Here is a 19,483-nt window from a genome sequence, read left to right as displayed (position 1 = left end):
CCAGAACCATTCTCCCTCTCTAATAATCGAGGAGACCCGAGGTTTAATGAATCTATCAGCATCATAGAGAATTCAGCATCCATACTTGTCAAACAGACAACCTTCTGGATGCCAAACATCATACCACAAAAATATTTCAGTGCCATCGCCAACTTTGAAGCTAAAAAAACTGTTGTCTTTTTGCTGCCAATGCCAATACCAAACATCATTTTTATATTTTTGTTGACTTTCAAAAATTAACTTAATTAATTAATTATATATTTTTTTATTGACATAACTTAATTATATTTATTTAAGAGGGCAGATTGTACTTTCACCTTTTTTTTTTTTTTTTTTAAATGCGTGTAGAGGCTAATTAGAAGTAAAAAAAATATACACTTAAAATTGTTTAAAAAAAAAAAAAGATTGGGGTGGCGCTGTAGCTGCCTAATGTCGACAACTACCGTCTCAAAATACGATCATTTACATTTTAAATTAAATTGGTAGTATTCATTTTATGGTCGTGATTTTAAGTTTGTACATCTAGTGGTATATATGAAGTTAATATTAGCACGTATTTTAAAAAATATAAATAATATGAAATCATGTACACTATTATATGCGCAAACTTTAAATCATAACCTTGTAATGAATACCATCCATTTTATTTGAAATGAAAATGATCTTTATTCTACCGTCTCAAGGTGACTATATGGTGACTCAAGGGTGATTAACAGATTTGATAGCTATGTGGTGGCAAGCTGGCAGCTAGTTAGTTCTGGCGACAATTGCCTCCATTTTTTTTGTTCATTTTTTAAAAAATATTTCTTTATTTTAAATTTTTACAAAATATTTTTCTAAACTTTAATGAACTAATTCTTAATGTTTTTTCAAATGTGCCCCTACCAAATTAAATTTGAGGAAAAAGTAGATACACGATTCACAAAACTACAATTACATTGTCAATATTCCTTTTAAATTACCAATTGTATAATGTCTTCCTTAATTATCAACAAAATGTCAATGTTCTTCGTGCTCTTTAAAAAAATAAAAATAAAAAGAATTATATATGAAAGTCTGTTAACTGAATATTTGAAAAGCGTTTTGAGCGTTTGAGGGTGAAAAGACTTTTGTAAAAGTTTACCAAACAGGCCCGGACCTAAGCCTTATCTTCCATTGCTAATACGCAACTTTGTTAAACAATTTTGGGAGAGTTGGAAGCGCCAGTAGCCACCCAAATCCCAAGAGAATGCCGTTGTTTAATCTGACCTTGTCCTCTCAGTCCCATTTCTCAACTTCAGCACTTCAGGATTTTCCTACAAAGGTTAACAAGTTTCCATTCCCAAGCACTTCAGCTCCGGTTTCTACTCTGAACTTCTCCCCATTTTCTAAAAGATTGTTGAGAAATGGGATTTGGGTTTCTCAGAGAAACAGATTTCATGCAAAATCTGCTGACGCAGAACCCAATACCAATGAGCCATCCACCCAATCTTCCGTGGGAAATGTTACAGTTTCCAGTACCGGTGGCAACTCAACGACCAGTTTTTTGTCTCTTCTTTGTCCCCTGCTCAAGCTCTTCTCTGTAAGTAGACGGCTAAAATTTGAAACCTTTATGGACCTTATCTTGGAAACCCATGTAGTATTTTTTCGTATTAGTTGACATAGAAGGAAATATTACTGTCGGAACGTGTTGTGTTCATAGAGATGGAAGTCCTTATGTCTCCACTCGTCCAAGAAAATTTGTAGCTGGAAATAGTATTTATCGTAAAATGGATTCGAGTATTGGAAACATCAAACATATGCAATGAAATGTATTAATTGAGTTTGCAATCAATTTTGTCCTCCAAAGTGGGAAAATTCAGCATTTGTCAATTTTACTTTATGCATGAGCACTTAAATTTACAGATATCATAGAATATCGATCTCGGTGTCAGCTTTATCTCATTGTATGACTAAGCTGAAGAAATAAAGTTACCATAAAACAACAAATAAGCTGAAGGTGGTGCTTATCAAATATTATGTTATTGTCGATTCACATCAAGTAGATGGATGAATTTTTGTAAGATCAATACAACTAGGCATGTTAGCATAGAAAGGTACAACCACTGAAATGCACCTGTACAAATTGAGATGTAAGGAACCCATGCAGCTTGAATTGCCTGATGGGTTATGTAAGATGCTAAAGGTTGCAAGCCTAGTGAGAGGATGAAGAACTGTTGTGACGTATCACATCGCCTGGGAATGAGGATGTGCTTATATGTATAAATGCACCATTTATGACACAACGCGTTTTAAAGCCATGATGGCCATGAACCTATTAGAACTCCGCAGTTAAGCGTGCTTCTACGAGAGCAATCCCAGAATGGGTGACCTCCTGGGAAGTCTGGTTTGGGGAGTCAAAAGCGGACAATATTGTGTCATTGGGGGTGGGTCGTTACAAATGGTATCAGAGCCATTACCCAGCCTGAGACGGTGGATTGTGCACAAGCCCAATGAGGGACGCCAGCGGGGACGTTGGGTCCAAAGAGGGGGTGATTGTGACGTCCCACATCGCCTGCGAATGAGGATGTGCTTATATGTATAAATGCATCATTTATGACACAACGCGTTTTAAAACCATGATGGCCATGAACCTATTAGAACTCCGCAGTTAAGCGTGCTTCTGCGAGAGTAATCCCAGGATGGGTGACCTCCTGGGAAGTTTGGTTTGGGGAGTCAAAAGCGGACAATATTGTGTCATTGGGGGTAGGTCGTTACAACTGTGTAGTTAGCTTAACATGTTGTATCAAATCCCTAATAAATCCTACTTCCCATGAAAACTTTATTGTGTGCATGATTTTATATATTTTATCTTTGACTGTACAATCTTTTGTTGTAGTACCCCATTGCCTACTTGTTCTACGGGATCCAAACTTCAGTTTTGTTTTCTGGTTTGTCATTTTAATTTACCATTATATGTGTCTTCTTTCTTTCAGGGAGGAGATCCTTCTCGAGAACGGAATTATAGTTTGGAGGTAATCTCTTTTAAGAGTTGTCTTGTTTTCAAAATTCGGATTCAATGGTGTGTTATATGGATTTTTCTCTCATTTATTGTCCTTTTTGCCTTTTCACTATTTTTTGGTCTTAGTTGATGCTTCTTGTTTCATCTTCTCATAGAAGAGATGTGGAAAATGAAATGAATGAAAAGATACAGTGGTTAATTTATTTTATAGAAATACTAAATGTGTCATGTGGTAAAACTGAGTTTGTGTAACTGCTCTTGATGAGTAGAGAAGAATACTTAAAAAGTCTAGTTGGATTATGAGTATCTTTACAGTTCAATAAGTATGCCATGTATTTCACTTTGCATCTATTTTCTTGTGTCCCTGCATATGCATGTCTTTGTGTTATGTGTGCACGTATCCCGTATACATTTGTGTAGTAATATGAATTTTGCACTAGATAGGTCTCAATTTCTGAGCAGTTTTACCTTCTCGCTAACTCAGACACCTCTGCTTTTGTTTCTGAATGTAGGTAGCAACATCTCTAATGTCCACCTTGGCAAGATTTCCATGGGGATCAAATGCACTATCTGAGAGTTCACAGAGCCAAGAGATCCTCACTGCAGATCCTCCTATGCATTTGCAACTCTTTGAATTTGGCAAGCTTCTCCCTGGTTATACAATCAGCTATTCATCGACAAAGTCATAATTGATGCTTGTTGCAAGCAGAAAAAGTACATTTTGTTTCATGTGACTTTTAAGTTATGAGCATCAAGACTATTTTCGGAACATGATTTACACTATTTGAATTTTCCATATTCTTGATTTTGGGCTATAAGCTTGGATATTGGTATGCTTAAACCATAATGAAGAAGCACAAGTCATCTATTGGTTAAGAGAGTCCTGATAGTTCTTAAGATAAGGTTTCTTCAACTAAGTTCGCATACCATGTGCTGCAGATTGTTGTAAATGTTTATTCAACATTTTAAGTTGTTTTGAGGGACTGGTACTTTTTCTGTAAGTTTAATCTTTCAAATATAATTTGTCAACAGAGGCATGCCCCTTTTGCCGGAGGGTTCGAGAGGCCATGACTGAGCTAGATCTTTCTGTAGAGGTGAGAAATGAATTCTTTAGATACAATCACCAACTCGTTAGTTATCTCAATCTCTCATGATTTACTGGTTGCTGTCCTATTGTTAGACTGAGAACACACATTTTCTTTACTGTCTCATGGATTCTACACCATTCTATTTTTTTCACTCTAGGCATATCCCTTCATCATAAGATTCCCTAAAAAAGGGAAATAACAGATGGTTTGAGCCCATGCTTAAGCTGAGACTTATGGCCTTGATTCTAGTCCATCTTGCATCTATTATAAAGAAATGGGGAAGGTTTTCAGATTTTGTATGGGAAAAGGTTGGAGTAGCTCTGTTATATTGTTATTTCACCAAAAAAAAAACATCCAATGCCCTAACTTTGCATTCAATGCTTTTCAATTTCAACCCTCAACCCTCTATGGGTGTTCAAATCTGAACTGCTTCATAACCAAAAGAACATTAGTAAGTACCTTCACATGTTATGACTCAAGAAGCTTATGTCTTTGGAAATAATGGGAAGATCAGGCCAGCAACTTCTTCGTGCAATTTGTTCTTCATTTTCTCCTCATCTTTGATGATCTCATGTTGTCAAGAAATTATCTTCAGTGTTTTCTCTATCAAAAGGTTGCATCAGTCTGCCATGCTATAAAAAGTTTATCTTTTTGAGTTGCATGCTCCATAGCCTATGCATTGCTACTTTTGTACAGTTTGAGATCCTCTAGCTAACAGCATTCATTACAACATGCTCAATAATAGTGGTTCAATAATTCAGTACTGAATGATTATTAGATCAGGTTGTCCAATCTGAATCGTGGTAACATTAGCTTCTGAAAGTTAGATATAGTAAACGTTTCATTATACTTTCTTGATAATTTAGCAAAACAAGCTCCTATAGCTAATTGTGAATTTTTCAAAGAAGATATGTCTTGTATTTTTATGAATAAACAATTTGACGTCCATTGTTTTTCAGCCTTGTTTGTATTATTTGCAAAGTATTTTTTTTATTGGTGCTGCTTTGTTATTTAGTTTCCTAATTCAACTCAATGAATGTATGCATAGGTCTATCCCTGTCCAAAAGGCTCTGTTAGACATAGAGAGATGGTTAGAACATCTGGTGGCAAAGAGCAGTAAGTAATTCTTTCTGCCAGGTTTTATAATATCGAGCTGTTGTTTTGTTTGACTTGTGGAATTGCTTTGAGTTAGGCTAGAACTCCAATATAAATATGATCGAATGTCATACAAGGTCACCATAGATGTTAACGGGAACATAAATGACCATATTTTCCAATAATTATGGCACATCATTTCTACTATGGTCAAAGTATGAGCTTTTGATGGTTTTGATATCAATGTATTTGGGACATGCATTCTTTGAGCAAAAAGATAAAGTGTGATCCCTATTTTACTTCTTTGCCTTCACAAATTTTGAACAGTTATGGAATTTCCATGCAGGTTTCCTTTCCTCATTGATCTGAATACTGGTATTTCATTGTATGAAAGCGGTAAGCATGAAGCTCAATTTCACAAGTATGGATGTGGCTACTTGTAATTTCTTTCGATAGCTCTGATTTTCTTGGGGGCAAATTTGTTAATTATGGATGCCCCAACTATCTATTCTCATTTACTGGATTTGATAATAATTGGAAAGGTGGTGGTTATAATCTCTTTAAAATTATTTGTGTTATCCATCAATCGATCAGTCCCAATCAATATCTATACTCTTTGGCTACGTTGTAGCTGTGAGCTGCAAGATTCTTAAAGTGCCAGTAGATATCTGTATAGTAGCATGCTTCTTTGTAACTTATTTTGAATTGCAGCACAAGACTGATTAGATGTATAAACATCTTAACACCTCTTGGTATATTTAGTGTACTATAGATCAAAACCTAATAAGGAATATCACAGTAGATTATCATGTAGGATGTGGGAAACTGTGTTATAGTTTCCCATTAGAATTGGAAAATATAAAATGTTTACCACATTTGAGAACTTCATGAGTACTTGCCCTTTTTTTTTTTTACCCTTTTTCAATCAAAAGAAGGGCAAGCAAAAAAGGGGTAATTCTCTAATCCAATAGCCTGGTAACAAACAAGTTATCAACTGCTGACTTGTTAGATAGTACCTTTCTTATTGAGTTTTAAGAATTTTCATGAGATAGATGAGAGGGGTCAACCGAGTTGACTGGTTGCGGCGGCAAAAATATAAGCAAGATGGATTCGTGACTCCCTGAATTGACCCAAAAAAATTTGAGTGAGGCACTTTTAAGTCAGAAAACCCAATGGTTCTTCCAATCCATGAAGGGCTCAAGGATCCTGTTATTAGACTGCCAGTTAGTGAAACTTCTTAACATAAGGCAGTTTATAATTGTCCTGGGGACATAAAAGAGGCTTTTAGATGGTCTAGATAACTTAAACACCTGATCCGGTTGGGCAACGTACACACAGATAGGATAGAGAGGATTTGAGCTTGAAAACTCCCAGGCAAAATGAAGATATGGTTTTCTGGATAAATTGGATCCCTCGGAACCATTTCCTGAACTGTCATGGTACTTAAGATGATGCTGACTATGTCATTTGTAATTTTGTTTTGAAAATAAAGTGAAATATTGTTAAACTCAGCAGACGCCAGACAGAACTGATTGATGAAAGTCATTCTCAGCATTTGAGATTTAATTTGAATTTATTGATTATGTGATGCATATTTGAAGGGATTGTTTGCACTTCTTTTAATAGCCTTTTACACAAATTTGAGAATCAAAACTACACATCTAACTTGTAAATTTTAGCTCATAATTTAATTCATCTTGTGCCCCATTGCTTTCTGGACCTAGTTTCTTCATGTTCAAATGTTCTTTAACATGCATTGTAACTTTTGCTGATAGGTGACATTGTGAATTACCTTTTTCAGCAATATGGTAAAGGTAGAAGCCCATCGACAGGACTTTTGGAAAGGTATTGGATATCAGAAAATATCGTATTGATCAAGAATTTCATATTCTGTATGAGAACAGCTTGGAGATTTGAGATGAAGTTATCAATTGCTATTAGATACCATGTCTTTATTTCATGATCATCAAGTATAGATTGTTTGTGTGTATAACCTAGACTGTATAACTCCTGTCACACAGCACATTTTTCACAGGATGGATGCCAACAATCCTCCGAGCAGGTAGAGGAATGACATTGTGGGAAAAGGCCAGACAAGACCCACCACCCAAAAAGTTGGAACTTTTCTCATATGAAAACAATCCGGTAAGATAATGGTTTTCCATTCCCTTTTTTTTTTTGGTCTAGATTATTGTGTTTAATATTTTAAATGGTTTCTGATTTCACTTATATGCTATATGACGGGGCTAACACCATAGAATGTTGGAAAATGAGGGTTTTTGTTTCTATATTTTTTCCCCTTCTTTTTTGAATAAGTATGCTGGAAAAACAGTGGTCTCTTGGTGTCCCAAGTGGAAAATAAAGTGCAGGCTCTCGATACCTGCTTAAGTTTGATTTTTGGGCTTCAACTGGCCAAACTGAGGCATGTTACCGAGTCAGAGAGCTATGACAACATTTGTGCTAGTTTGGGGTAGCAACATGCTTGAGTTGTCAACTAAAGAAACCTGAAAAGAAAAATAAAACTAAGACAGTATGCTAGATTATTTAATCAGATGTATAAATAAGTTAGAATACTAGGATCATTAAAGTACATAAAATCAGATGTATAAATAAGCTAGAATATTAGGATCATTAAAGTACATATTGTAGACCTGCCATGCTTGTTATACTTTCTTCAAGTATCTTCTAGCAGTTCAAAGCATTTTGTGTTATATGTAATGTATTTCATTTCCATTTTCCTCACCTTTCCCTTCTTTCCAGTATGCACGAATTGTGCGTGAGGCACTGTGTGAGTTGGAGCTTCCTTACCTCCTCCATAATGTTGGAGAAGGTTCTCGGCGGGCAAAGACGCTTCTTGATGTATCTGGGTCCAAAGAGGTTAGTCTTCCATACAACATTAGGCAACAATCCATAGTTTCTATCAACTAGTGTGCTTTAGTTGAGATGAATTTAGTTTCGCTAGTTTAGTCTGAACATGCTAGTCATTGTGCCTTTCTATTGGGCTTGAGTTTCTGCAGTATCTCTGCTGCCATCATGAGGTAGTGATACTTGCAATGTACTTTTCCCTCATTTAGGCAGCCGATGCGCCCGCCCTGGCAGGTATTAAATCTGTTTGTGTGCATCTCCTTTCCTATGGCCTGCGCCTTGCATAAGCTCATGACAAAAGGCAGAAGACACACAGAGAGAGAGAGAGAGAGAGAGAGAGAGGAAAAAAATTGTGAACATCTTACAAGGTTCACAGTATGTTAAAGGTATTTTGCTTACCTGCATGCTTAAGCATGACTGGGGAAATTTTGTCTTATCTTACAGGTACCTTACTTTATTGATCCTAACACTGGTGCTCAATTTGGTGACTACAAGAGGATATTGTCTTATTTGTTCCAGACATATTCAGCAGCCAATGTGTAGTTCCAACTTCTGGTGCTAAATTCTGTGTACAGCCTTCTTTGTTTGTTTGGGGTATACCTGTCCCTGTTTTTTTTTTTTCTTCTATTCAGGGTAATGTATTGCTTCTTACCCCACAAATAAAAATAAATTAGGAAAAGAAAATTTATCCATTCTACTTGGAGAATACTGATGTAGTTGAATTCATTTCTGAATATGCTGTAAATGTGGGGGAAAAAAAAAACAAACAAACAAACTCCAAAATGGTGATGATAAATAAGCTCCAAAGTTTTTTTTTTTTTCAAATGTAAACTTTCCTTTTATTGGATGTCAAATTTGGGGAGATTTTCCCTTCAGTAGCATTATTTATTTCGTAATTTCACTCCCTCAGTGTAACGGGTTTCAATTAAAGGTTTAAAGATAATTACTTTTTTTTCTGTTTCAAACATTAATAATAATAATAATAAGTATTTCTCTTTTTGTTAGCATGGGTATAATTCTCTTTCCTAAATTCATAAAAAAAGGACAACCCTTGGCTATAATTCTAAAATCAATATTAGCTGTTTGTTTAACAAAATTAAATTTTTTAAAATTACAGTTCCCATGAATATTGTCCCAATTCACATGTAACTCCTTTCCAGGTAGGGATATTAATTCTCATATATGTTGTTTTTGTTGAAATTACAAATGGGGTAACAGTAACTACATTGAATTTATTTTTCACCAACAAGCTGCTTAGCAATGTTCAAGGGTACTTTTGTTACTTCAAAACCATTCATAGTGAATGACGTATTAATTCCTCCCCCACCACCTTTCGAATGAGAAAATCCACCCCTTCAGAGGTGGTATACATGAGGTCACATGATAACGTTGATACAATTATCTATTTTTTTATGCACAATCATCTCACGTATACCATGAGATAATTGTGCCTTTGAAAAAAATAGAAGAAAAAAGATCGACGTTATCATGTCACCTCACGTATACGAATGGGGTATCTATTTTTTAGGCACAATTGTATACGTGAGGTGACCATAATAACGTTGATCTTTTTTCTTCTTCTTCTTTTTTTTTTTTTTTTTTTTAATTGAATGAGAAAAAGGCTACCAGAGAGGATCTTTTTCATTTCTAATCCAAATGGAAGAGAAAATGAGAGAAATCCTATAGGAATGCTTCAAAAAACAAGATTAGAAGTGGCCTACTTAGCTAAATAATGTGCACGAAAATTTGCACTACAAAACACTCTCCAAGCATACCAGCTTTGAAATGACAATAAAGCTAAGCTAATGGTAGAAATACAGTTAGCAAAAGACTAAGAAGAAAAAAAAAGAAAGGGATTGTTGATGGCAAGAGCAACAAGAAGAGCATCACCCTTCAAAAACAGATTTTCACGACTAGAAGATGCAGCCAAACGAGACGCCAAAAGGGCAGAGCAGAAGCTTCACCAAGAAATGCATCAGAGGAAGCCAGTTTTTGAGAAACAGCCTGAATGATATTGCCTCTCTCATCACTGAGAATAGCCCATTTTTGAGTTACAAATATTTATTGATTAAACATGAAGAAAATGACAACTAACAAGTCTGTCATAAGACCAAAAATCGAACATTTAATTGTCAAATTAAAAATTCATGCTCTTATTTGTCACATGAACAAAACTGAGGAATTTTTGAAATAATATCCCTGTTAATTTTATAGGCACTAAATGAATGTGTATATTTTTAGACATAGTGGTTCTCAAAAGTAGGGTATGAATCTAAATTATATCCCAATGAAATCATGTCAATACTCAATGATTTTTAATTCTCGTGAGTTTAAAATCTCAAGAATCAAAATAATTCTCGATATTTAACGTTCTCAACCGAACAGGAACCTAAATAATGTAGTTGAACTAATACACTCTCATAAAAAACAGACTTCAAAAATTACAATTTTGTGAACTCACAACTCATGCATAGACAGCAGCAGCCACGCCGAGCCGATCACGCCGACTCTCAATGAACTGTTGCCGAAACCGCTCAAAGTTTCCTGATTTAACTGCTTCTCTTATTACACGGAAGAAGCCAAGATAATGGTGAGTATTATGTCTGCAAAATCAAGAACAGGATTATGATTATTGCTCCAGAAAATAGTAATACTTTAACATTGTCATCGCCAGCCATTAGTTCTCTTACATTTCTAGCAGAATTTGAGCCAGCATTTCATGAACATTGAGCAGGTGATTAATGTATGCTTTTGTGTGGTTTTGGCATGTATAGCAGCTACAGCCTTCGACGATTGGCGATGCATCTTTCCTGAATAAGAAACAAATCCAATAAAGATGATATTCCTTAAATCTCCAAATTACTATGGAAAGAAACACAAAAAGTACATGAAACTGAAAAGTGACATGAATGGAGAAAAAGATAAACCATCACAATTTTCAAGTATGGTACTTAAAAACAGATTAATATGAAAATTTTGGTGATTTCCTGACTGAACGTCAGCTAGAGGTAAGAACTTACATTGAACATGATGCTACAAAATGTAGGTTAAATGCTCAAGTTATAGCAGATACAAGATTGCTTTTGTTTGTTTTTTTGTTTTTAATACAAAAAGAAAGAAAGAAATTATATTGTTCATGCATAAATAGTAATCTACATCCCATGCTTTAAATCTAACCAACTTTCTCATTAATCTTCAAAATTACTAGGGGAAAAAACAAAGCGAGAAGTATATGAAACTAAAAATTGATATGAATGCAAAAAAAAGATATACCATCACAACTTTCATGCAATGGTACTTATTAACAGATTGATATGATACCTCTGGTGATTTGGCGACTAGACATTAGTTAGAACAGCTTAAATTAAACATGATCCTTCAAATGTAGGTTAAAAGCTTAAGAAAGTTGAGTTGAAGGAGATATAAGAGATCTTTTTTCATACAAAAAGCAAACAGAAAGGACTTAAGAATTATATGATTGATGCATAAATAGTTGCCCATGCCCTATGATTAATGTTCAGGTAAATACCATTCCATACTTGAGAACCATTGACATAAAAAAATCTCAACATGAGAATTGAACAAATTTCTGTTATCTGGAACTAATATTAAGTATCAACGAATTAAAATGAAATACTATAATCAGAGTTGATAGAAAATATGACTTATAGTACTCCAAGAAAAGGCTATTTAAATCAGACATGAGAAAGAAATTATTATATATGTAACAAACAAATTTAATTGAATTTTCAAAGTGATTTAGATAAAACATAAGGAACAGAACGGATAAATGTTTTAACCTCCATATATAAGATGTAAATTAGGCTCGTATGATAGTCAAAATTCTGACTCCTGCTACCAAAAGGCTAGGATCAACAAATTCTCCTATATCAAGTGGTAATGCTGTAAGTTGAAAAGGATCCATATCAGTTACCTATAAACTGTTGCCCTTAAATTAATCTTTGTCCGGTCATTTCCGTTATCACTCTGCTGAAAATCAGATTCATTTACATCAAATCCATCCAGTGGAAAGGTAAGTGCAAAGCCTCCAAGGGTAAGTTGATAAATATACCTGCAAAACGTAACATAAATTATTCATATATTGGTGGAATTACCATAAGAGAACCTGGGAAGACAATAAATAGTGAAATAAGCTACATACACTGAGTCAAAAAGATCAATGCCTGAAGCAACACCCTGCAAGACCTCCTCTGTGAGATTAATAAAAGATTTTATTTGCTGACAGATTATGAATCCACAATGACAAGTCTAAACAAAAACACATTTCAGTACTGGTAACATGTTTCTAATATGAAGCTGTCCTAATGATAACTAAGTGCAGATAAGCAAGTATAGCAACTTGCAAGTCACAAGACAACTATATGCCCAGAGGACCTAAGTCAACATTCGAGATTAGGGATCAAGCATTGGATCCTCAATAAACATAAATGCTCTGTGAAATTCACATTTTTAATAGGCTGCATGCTACATTTTGCATTCAACCTCTGACAAAATTTTCATAAGTGATAGATACCAATAAAAAGAAAATAAAAGTGATAAAAGTTTAAACTGAATCCTAGGCAATGAAACATTTCATATATATATATATATATATATATATATATATATATATATATATATATAAAATCATAGTAACAACGGTAAACCTGGTACCTGGAAGTCCAAGCCCACATATCAGGCGAGGCTTTTCCTCTGCTAAAAGATCCTGAGCATTTGGCAGCAGCATTAGATTTCAGAAATATTTAAGGAAACAATCGATTTTAATATGAAAAAAGCCCTTTCAGTATTAACACAGTTTTCTTTGTATGACTTTCAGCAAACCTTTTCTATACTGTTCGCTTCAGCAAATTGACCGAGTCAAATGGAGATTAACGTTAAGCATCAGAATCTTGGTTTAACGGGATATGGCTTGAGTTTTACAAATTATAAAAGCCTTAAATGACGCCATAGATACCATTACACTAAACATGGTGCAGACATAACTGGTCAACACCATAATGAATATCATAACTTCGAAATTATGTAAAATATTAAGATCAATGTGTATTGTTGGCAGATTTTGTAGGACCAACAATGATCTCAAAAATCAGACGGAAAAAGCAAGGCAAAGCAAGGAGAAAGGAGCTAAAAGAATAGAGAGAAAGATGAGAGAAGAAGCTAGAGAGAGAGAGAGAGAGAGAGAGAGAGTCAACTTCTCATAATTTTATTCCATCAAAGTCTGCCTCCATTGGAGTACAAAAGACAATTAAATAGATTAACGACTAAATCCTAGGGCAATGCCCATTTATTGACTTACCAAATATAATTTAGGGCAACAACCATTTATTGAATTGCCTAAAATAATTTAGGGCAATCGCCTATTTATTGAATAACCCAAAACAACACCATTGACTCTTAAAACATAAAACCGAATATTAATAGCCTAATTAATTAATAAGATCTAAATTAAAATAAAATTTGTGTCTTGCCATTTGCATCATCATAAGGAAAAATTGTAACACAAATCCCACATTGGGAAGATGAGTAACCACATAGAGTGGGTAGTTCATAAAAACACTCATGGGTGCTAAGTCTCACATTTCTTTCTTACTAGGTGAAACTGTACTTTATAAATGATTTTAAGGAAGCTCCAAATTGACTACTAATCATTTGGGGTGACAGCGTAGATGTGACTAGTTCTTCTCCTGAGTCGTTACAAATGGTATCAGAGTCACTTAGTAATGCCATAATGTACTGGAACACTGCACGTCATGGGTTTAAAGGGAGAGATTGTAACACACAGCTCCTACAGTAGGAAGATGAATAGCTCACATAAAGTAAATAGTTTATAAAGATATTCATGGGTGCTAAGTTTCACATTACTTAATAGGTGAAACTGGTCTTTATAAGTAATTTAGGGAAGCTCCAAATTGACTAACCCTTTTGGAGTTATAACGCAGATGTGGATGTGGTTAGCGCTTTCTATGGGTCGTTACAAAAATTATTATACAGAAAACAAGTCCAGTATACCATTGGTCCATTGCTATCACCGTAAGTAAAGAAAATATTTATATACAAAATTTGTTCTCATTCAAGCATTTTTTACTTGGCCAATTTTATTTCAACATTTTGTTCAAGGAAAATAAACCAATTCTCAGTGTGGAGTCTCAGGATCCTCAATTTCTAAAATCATTAACTTGTGGTAAGTCGTGACAACAGTTGTTCATGTATCAGGGGAATGTCAATGTATCACGCTGCCGAACTTAACTTGGGGGACAAACACATTCATATATCATTATCATTTATCTTGCTGTTTTTACACAAGTGACAAATTTATTGACAAAACCATAAGAGGAATTCTAGAGGTTTCAGTACTTTTCTTAAGATAGTACTTAGAGAATTGAGTGTCATACAGTAACAGCATTAAGGAGAGTAGGGCGCTCATCCATACTCTCTCCTAGCCCAAAGCCTCCAATCCAGTAACCTGCATAAGATATCTTGTGGTCAAGTTAAGAGAAAAATAGATAACCAAAAAAATTCCAAAGTGAAGCCAATTTCTTATAATAATCAATTAAAACAGGTCAATATCCTAAATTAATCACTTAGTATCACTAAACTATGCATAGAAAAAAAAAAAAAAACAATTCAAATGACTCTTGGCAATGGATAATTGGAAGGAGGATGAGCTTCATTTCCTACTTCTTGCACAAAGGGGTGTGTGTGTTTTCCAGTTTAGAAACAACAACGTTCATTAATACAACGAAACAGCACAACAAGGAAATATAAACCTAATGCTTAGATGACCATGCTGGCAGCCTATACAGTAAAAAAACCTGACAACGTGGAAAGATATAAGTGAGGAGCTGGAGAGAATATGTTGGCATCATCAACTCTTAGCCATGCAATGACTGAATCTTATTCACAGATAAGTTAAGTTAATTGAAAAGTTGGAGAAACCTGATACATTTCGACTGGCTACCTCTTGTGCACATCGCCGGCGTTCTTCTGTACTAGACCCTCCAACAATGGCTCCAAACACAGCTCCACCTGCCTATATTTTATGGATTAATTCACGCCCATTAACAACCAAACTACACAACAAGGAGTCTATCGCATAGATCTAAAGCATGTCACTAATGAGCTCACAATTTACTAGTTGCCACTAACAAGATTGAATGAACAAAAAGAAAACCCACAACATATGAGAGCAATCAGCTTGAAATTCGTGAAAACTTTTTGTTGATCCCACTTTCTATTCACATTTATTCATCATAAACGAAGGTATCAAAACAGAGAGGCAAATGGGTATCATGTCCATGAGTATCCAACAACACTCAGTAATAGGGAGATGTCCCACACATCATAGCTCCTAAAGATTTTAAAATTGCTGAAATAGCAAATAGCATAAAATTGCTTAATCAAGTTTCATACAACAATGCATTATGACTAACAATTAAAGTCAGAAACATCCTAACACAGTAACTCTGAGTGTCCAAATATTGGTTTCAGATTATAATAGAAATTAAGACCAAAAAGACAGGGGGAAACACACACACACATATCTTAATACAGTAACTCACAATATCCAAATATTGGCTTCAGATTATGATAGAAATTAAGACCAGAAAAGGGGTTGAAACACACACACACGTATAGTTCTTACTGGGCTTAATGCAATGCATTCATCAAGCCATTTTATAGTTCGATCCACCGAGGTCTTGTTTCTCTTTTCAGATACCCAAGTAGGCACTTCATCAGCCAAAGTAGCCCATAGATTCGGCCTCAATGAAGAAATCAGTTCCATGTATTCTACAGGTTTAATCTGAAAGCACACAATAAATTTAGACATATACAAATTGACTATTTGAAAATTACTGTGTAGAAGTTACTTTGATTAAGAAGCTATACGGGCCAATTACCAAAAGACGACCGCAAGGAGTCTCAAATGATGCTCCAATTTTGTTTGTGCTGTTACACTCTGGAAGGCATTGAATAGAGTCCCTTGCTACAGCTACAAGTCCATAGTCATGCAGACCAAGCATTTGATGAAGTCCGCCAATATTTGATATAGTTTTTGGTGAAAGGCCTTCCAAACTGCATAATTAAATAATGTCACATAGCTTGCTCAATGAATAATTAAATTATACACAAGCAAACTGTATTTATTCTCTACTGGAAGTGTTTCTGTTGGTAATTTTGTATGCTTCAAAGTTTCTTGAAATATTACGTTTTACAAAGTCCTAAATCTATTAGGTACTAGTGGTTTCTACAGCACCTTTACTGTCTTCCAACTTTTCTTTGCAGCATCAATGAAAAAATAAATAAATAATCGAAACCATTATTTTCACAACAAGTAACAAACTCCCCCTCCACAAACCCTCCCTTCCTTTTGAGGAAAATAAGTAGCACTTGACTGCATAATCCGTGACAGCGAATTCACACAATATCTAAGAGGGCACAAACACAACGTAACGAACTTCAATGACACAAGCTCAAGCAACCCAGTTCACAAACACCTTTAATGCACTAACTATAATAATTGAAAAAAAAAAAAAAAAGAAAGAAAGGAAAGTGCAGGGGGTGGAGTGGAAAATACTTACAAGTGAAAGGGGCAGACTTGGAGTACATGGGAATCAGGGGAAGGAAGAGAGGGAAGGAGGTCAGGGGAGATAAAAAAGGGCAGCCCTTTACGTGTAGAAAGGAGAAGAGAAGGTGTTTCTATTGGGCTCGGGCAGCCGCCCAGCTGCAGCACCCCTGAACGTGCCCTTCCGTTGCTCCATGCCTTTACTGCGAACTTCATGCTCTGTCTCTCTTGCTTCGTCCTTCTTGACGGAGACAAGAAAGTCGGGACTCGGGGGTAAACGTTGGATTTTGCTCAAAATTTATGGTATTGGGTGGGCTGAACCCGGCCCAATGTCGTTTTCCTTTTGTTTTGTTAGGGAGATTCAAAGACAAGTCTAGAATAAGAAAGTATAATTTTTGTATATATATATTCACGTAAATAAAGGTTATTATGGATTCTAGAGGAGCCGTGACCATTAAGAAAATAATCAAAGTAATTTATTTATTATTATTTTTTTTTTTTTATAAGTAAGATTGAATTAATAAAAGAAAAGGAGGCACTATACATGTGGGGATGTAACCGTAAATTTCTGAGGACGCCTCCTTCTTCCTAATGGTGCTTCCCTCCTAGTCCTTCTAGGGCTATGGAAGTTTTTTGTTTTCTTCCTAGCTTAGATCTAGTTGAGATCATCTTCTAGTCCTTCAAGGACTATGAAGTTTTTGTTTCTCTTAATCCTTCTAGGGCTATGGAGGTTTTTGGTTTCTCCTTAGATTAGATCCAGTGGAGATTGTCTCCTAGTCATTTTAGGGTTATGGAGTTCTTTGCTTCTTTTTTTTCTTTTTTTCTTTGGTTCTTTCAGGCAGGAAGGCTAACACAAGATGTCCCTTTGAGAAGTGGCCATCTCTCCTCCCGTGTCATCGGCGCTTGCTGGCAGTGCTTCCATCTGTTCTTATACCTTTGAAGCCAGATCTGTATCCATCCACCGGATTCTACGTGACACACGCTGATGAGCGTCGAATGTTGCACATTCAAGCCCCATAACTTATATATGTTAATTCCTTAGCATTGTTAATTGTTTAATTTTGTGTTGTTTTATTGTTTTCAGGTTTTAAATAAAGATGCTATTAATTCCATTGATTTTGGGTTTAAAGCACACTTTGAGAAGACTTAGAAAATATGTTTAAGCTTAACCATTCATAATAGAAGACCTATATGATGTGGTTAAGTTTAATCAAATCAAGTGAATGATTAAATCGGAATTTCTCCACTAAGAGTCAACATCGGATTGGATTCAAATTTGGATTCTGAACATGTCACAGTATTTTTAATCATAACTTTTGACTCAGATATCGGATTGCAATGAAATTGGTGGCGTTGGAAATCTAGTAAAAAATAAAACAAATATGTCAGAAATAGATTTTCCCTAATTCAGAAGTTTACTATACCAAAATTATCTCGCAATAAAAGACTGCAATTCTTGATGAATTTGGAGTCCTTTTCCTACTTGGATTAAAGTTTCAATCTCATACTTGGATAAGAAGACTCAAGAGTCGATTTTTATGGAATTTCAAGAGCTTCTAGGCCTCTCCTAGTCCCTATAAATAGACTCCTAAGCTTCAAGAGAAGGTGTGCTTGTGCTTGTGCTTGTGCTTGTGCTTAGCTTTAGACACAAAATTTTTCTTGGAGGCCTGACAAGTTGAAGAGGAGAAGAAAATGGCAGGAGGCCATCCCAACACCACGATGAGCAGCTAAATTCTTACAAGGGTGTTGATGTAGCCATTTCCAAGTAACAATGGTTTGATTGTATTTTAATTTGGTATTTTTTATATGCATGATGGTTATATAACTGTGAGAATTGATCTTAATGTTTATATTCAATCATTATGAATTTCTTATCTTGTCTTAGAAAGTATTTTATATTGATTGAACTCAATCCTTCATATTTTCTGTGATTATGTGAATGATTGTTATACAACGGTTTTCATTGACATATAATCAAGAGGGTTAGATAGACCATGTCTAGGGAAGACGGGTCGTACCGCATCTTAGTGGTTAGGTGGACGGTCTGTGCCAACCAAAGATGGATTATACTTATTCTTTAGAGGTAATTTTTTGACTACTCGAGTGAGACGAGCCTTATATCATGTATAGTAATTAATTTATGATTGACCATTGTTATGCGGTGAGTGGTGAAATCAATCCCCTATTATTTCTCTTATCCCTACTCTATCTTTATTTTGATGTTTTTACTTTTATGCATTTAACTTAGTTATAAATAAACAAAAATCAAACATATTTTAAATTAAGTTATATTTAATCTTGAAAAACTTGATAGCAACACCTACGCAGTCCTTGAGGTTCGACACCCTCAACGTAGCCCTATCCTATAAGGATTCGTACTATTGTAAGTGGTTATTTTTTATTGATATATTTTGGTAAACAAAAGACCACATCATGCGCCCCTCCGTGGGACTCACTATCATCCTCCAATCATGCCGCCCCAAGCCACAGCCTTGTTGGACTTCCGTGCTCAGCGCGTGGCCAACACGCGCTAAGGATCTTCCTTTCTTAGGACCGCTCTTAAGGACCACGCATTGTTTTCCAGGTTGTGGCCAGTGGTGTCTGGTGGTTTCTGGCGGTTGTCTGTTGTGGGGGGTTCCCGAGGATGGCGTGTGTGCTACACGCACCGTCTCTGGTGACGACAGTTCTTTTTGACGCCGGCTCTGTGTTTGGTGTTTTCTATTTTTTGTAGTTTAGTTCGAAAGTCTGTCGGTTAAATTTTCAGATATTGCTAGACTTTTTATGGCTTGTTAGCTCGGATCAGCCATCTTTTCTTTGTTAAATGAGCGTTATTGTTAAAAAGTAGCTCAAATGTCTGTTCCTGTAATATTT

The 19,483-nt window shown here is 35.4% G+C and overlaps 2 protein-coding genes across 3 annotated transcripts; one reads left to right on the top strand and one right to left on the bottom strand.

The window, feature by feature from the left end:
- Window positions 1–1,120: 1,120 nt before the first annotated feature.
- On the top strand, window positions 1,121–8,903 carry LOC133860933 (uncharacterized). The gene is made up of 10 exons (XM_062296606.1): window positions 1,121–1,561; window positions 2,955–2,993; window positions 3,493–3,619; window positions 4,013–4,074; window positions 5,117–5,184; window positions 5,510–5,559; window positions 6,939–7,008; window positions 7,185–7,308; window positions 7,924–8,040; window positions 8,473–8,903. Exons 1-10 carry the CDS (start codon window positions 1,229–1,231, stop codon window positions 8,569–8,571), a joined length of 1,089 nt encoding a protein of 362 aa, XP_062152590.1. The 5' UTR covers window positions 1,121–1,228; the 3' UTR covers window positions 8,572–8,903.
- A 991-nt stretch (window positions 8,904–9,894) lies between these two features.
- Window positions 9,895–16,918, bottom strand: LOC133859429 (uncharacterized). 2 transcript variants are annotated; one of them, XM_062294829.1, is made up of 11 exons: window positions 16,629–16,918; window positions 15,948–16,122; window positions 15,692–15,850; window positions 14,986–15,079; window positions 14,442–14,512; window positions 12,703–12,754; window positions 12,191–12,239; window positions 11,963–12,100; window positions 10,719–10,838; window positions 10,490–10,631; window positions 9,895–10,057 (listed from the first exon to the last, which is right to left on the bottom strand). In XM_062294829.1, the coding sequence occupies exons 1-10, from the start codon at window positions 16,826–16,828 to the stop codon at window positions 10,493–10,495; spliced, it is 1,197 nt and encodes a 398-aa protein (XP_062150813.1). In that variant the 5' UTR covers window positions 16,829–16,918; the 3' UTR covers window positions 9,895–10,057; window positions 10,490–10,492. The 2 variants fall into 2 exon arrangements, with proteins under 2 accessions (XP_062150813.1, XP_062150812.1); XM_062294828.1 differs by lacking the exon at window positions 9,895–10,057 and having other exon boundaries at window positions 10,325–10,631; window positions 16,629–16,917.
- Between the last annotated feature and the right edge of the window lie 2,565 nt (window positions 16,919–19,483).

This window comes from Alnus glutinosa, chromosome 2, assembly GCF_958979055.1.
Source record: "Alnus glutinosa chromosome 2, dhAlnGlut1.1, whole genome shotgun sequence".
Lineage (NCBI taxonomy): Eukaryota > Viridiplantae > Streptophyta > Magnoliopsida > Fagales > Betulaceae > Alnus > Alnus glutinosa.
Note: the sequence above shows the minus strand (reverse complement) of the source record. Positions and strands in the feature narration are given on the sequence as shown.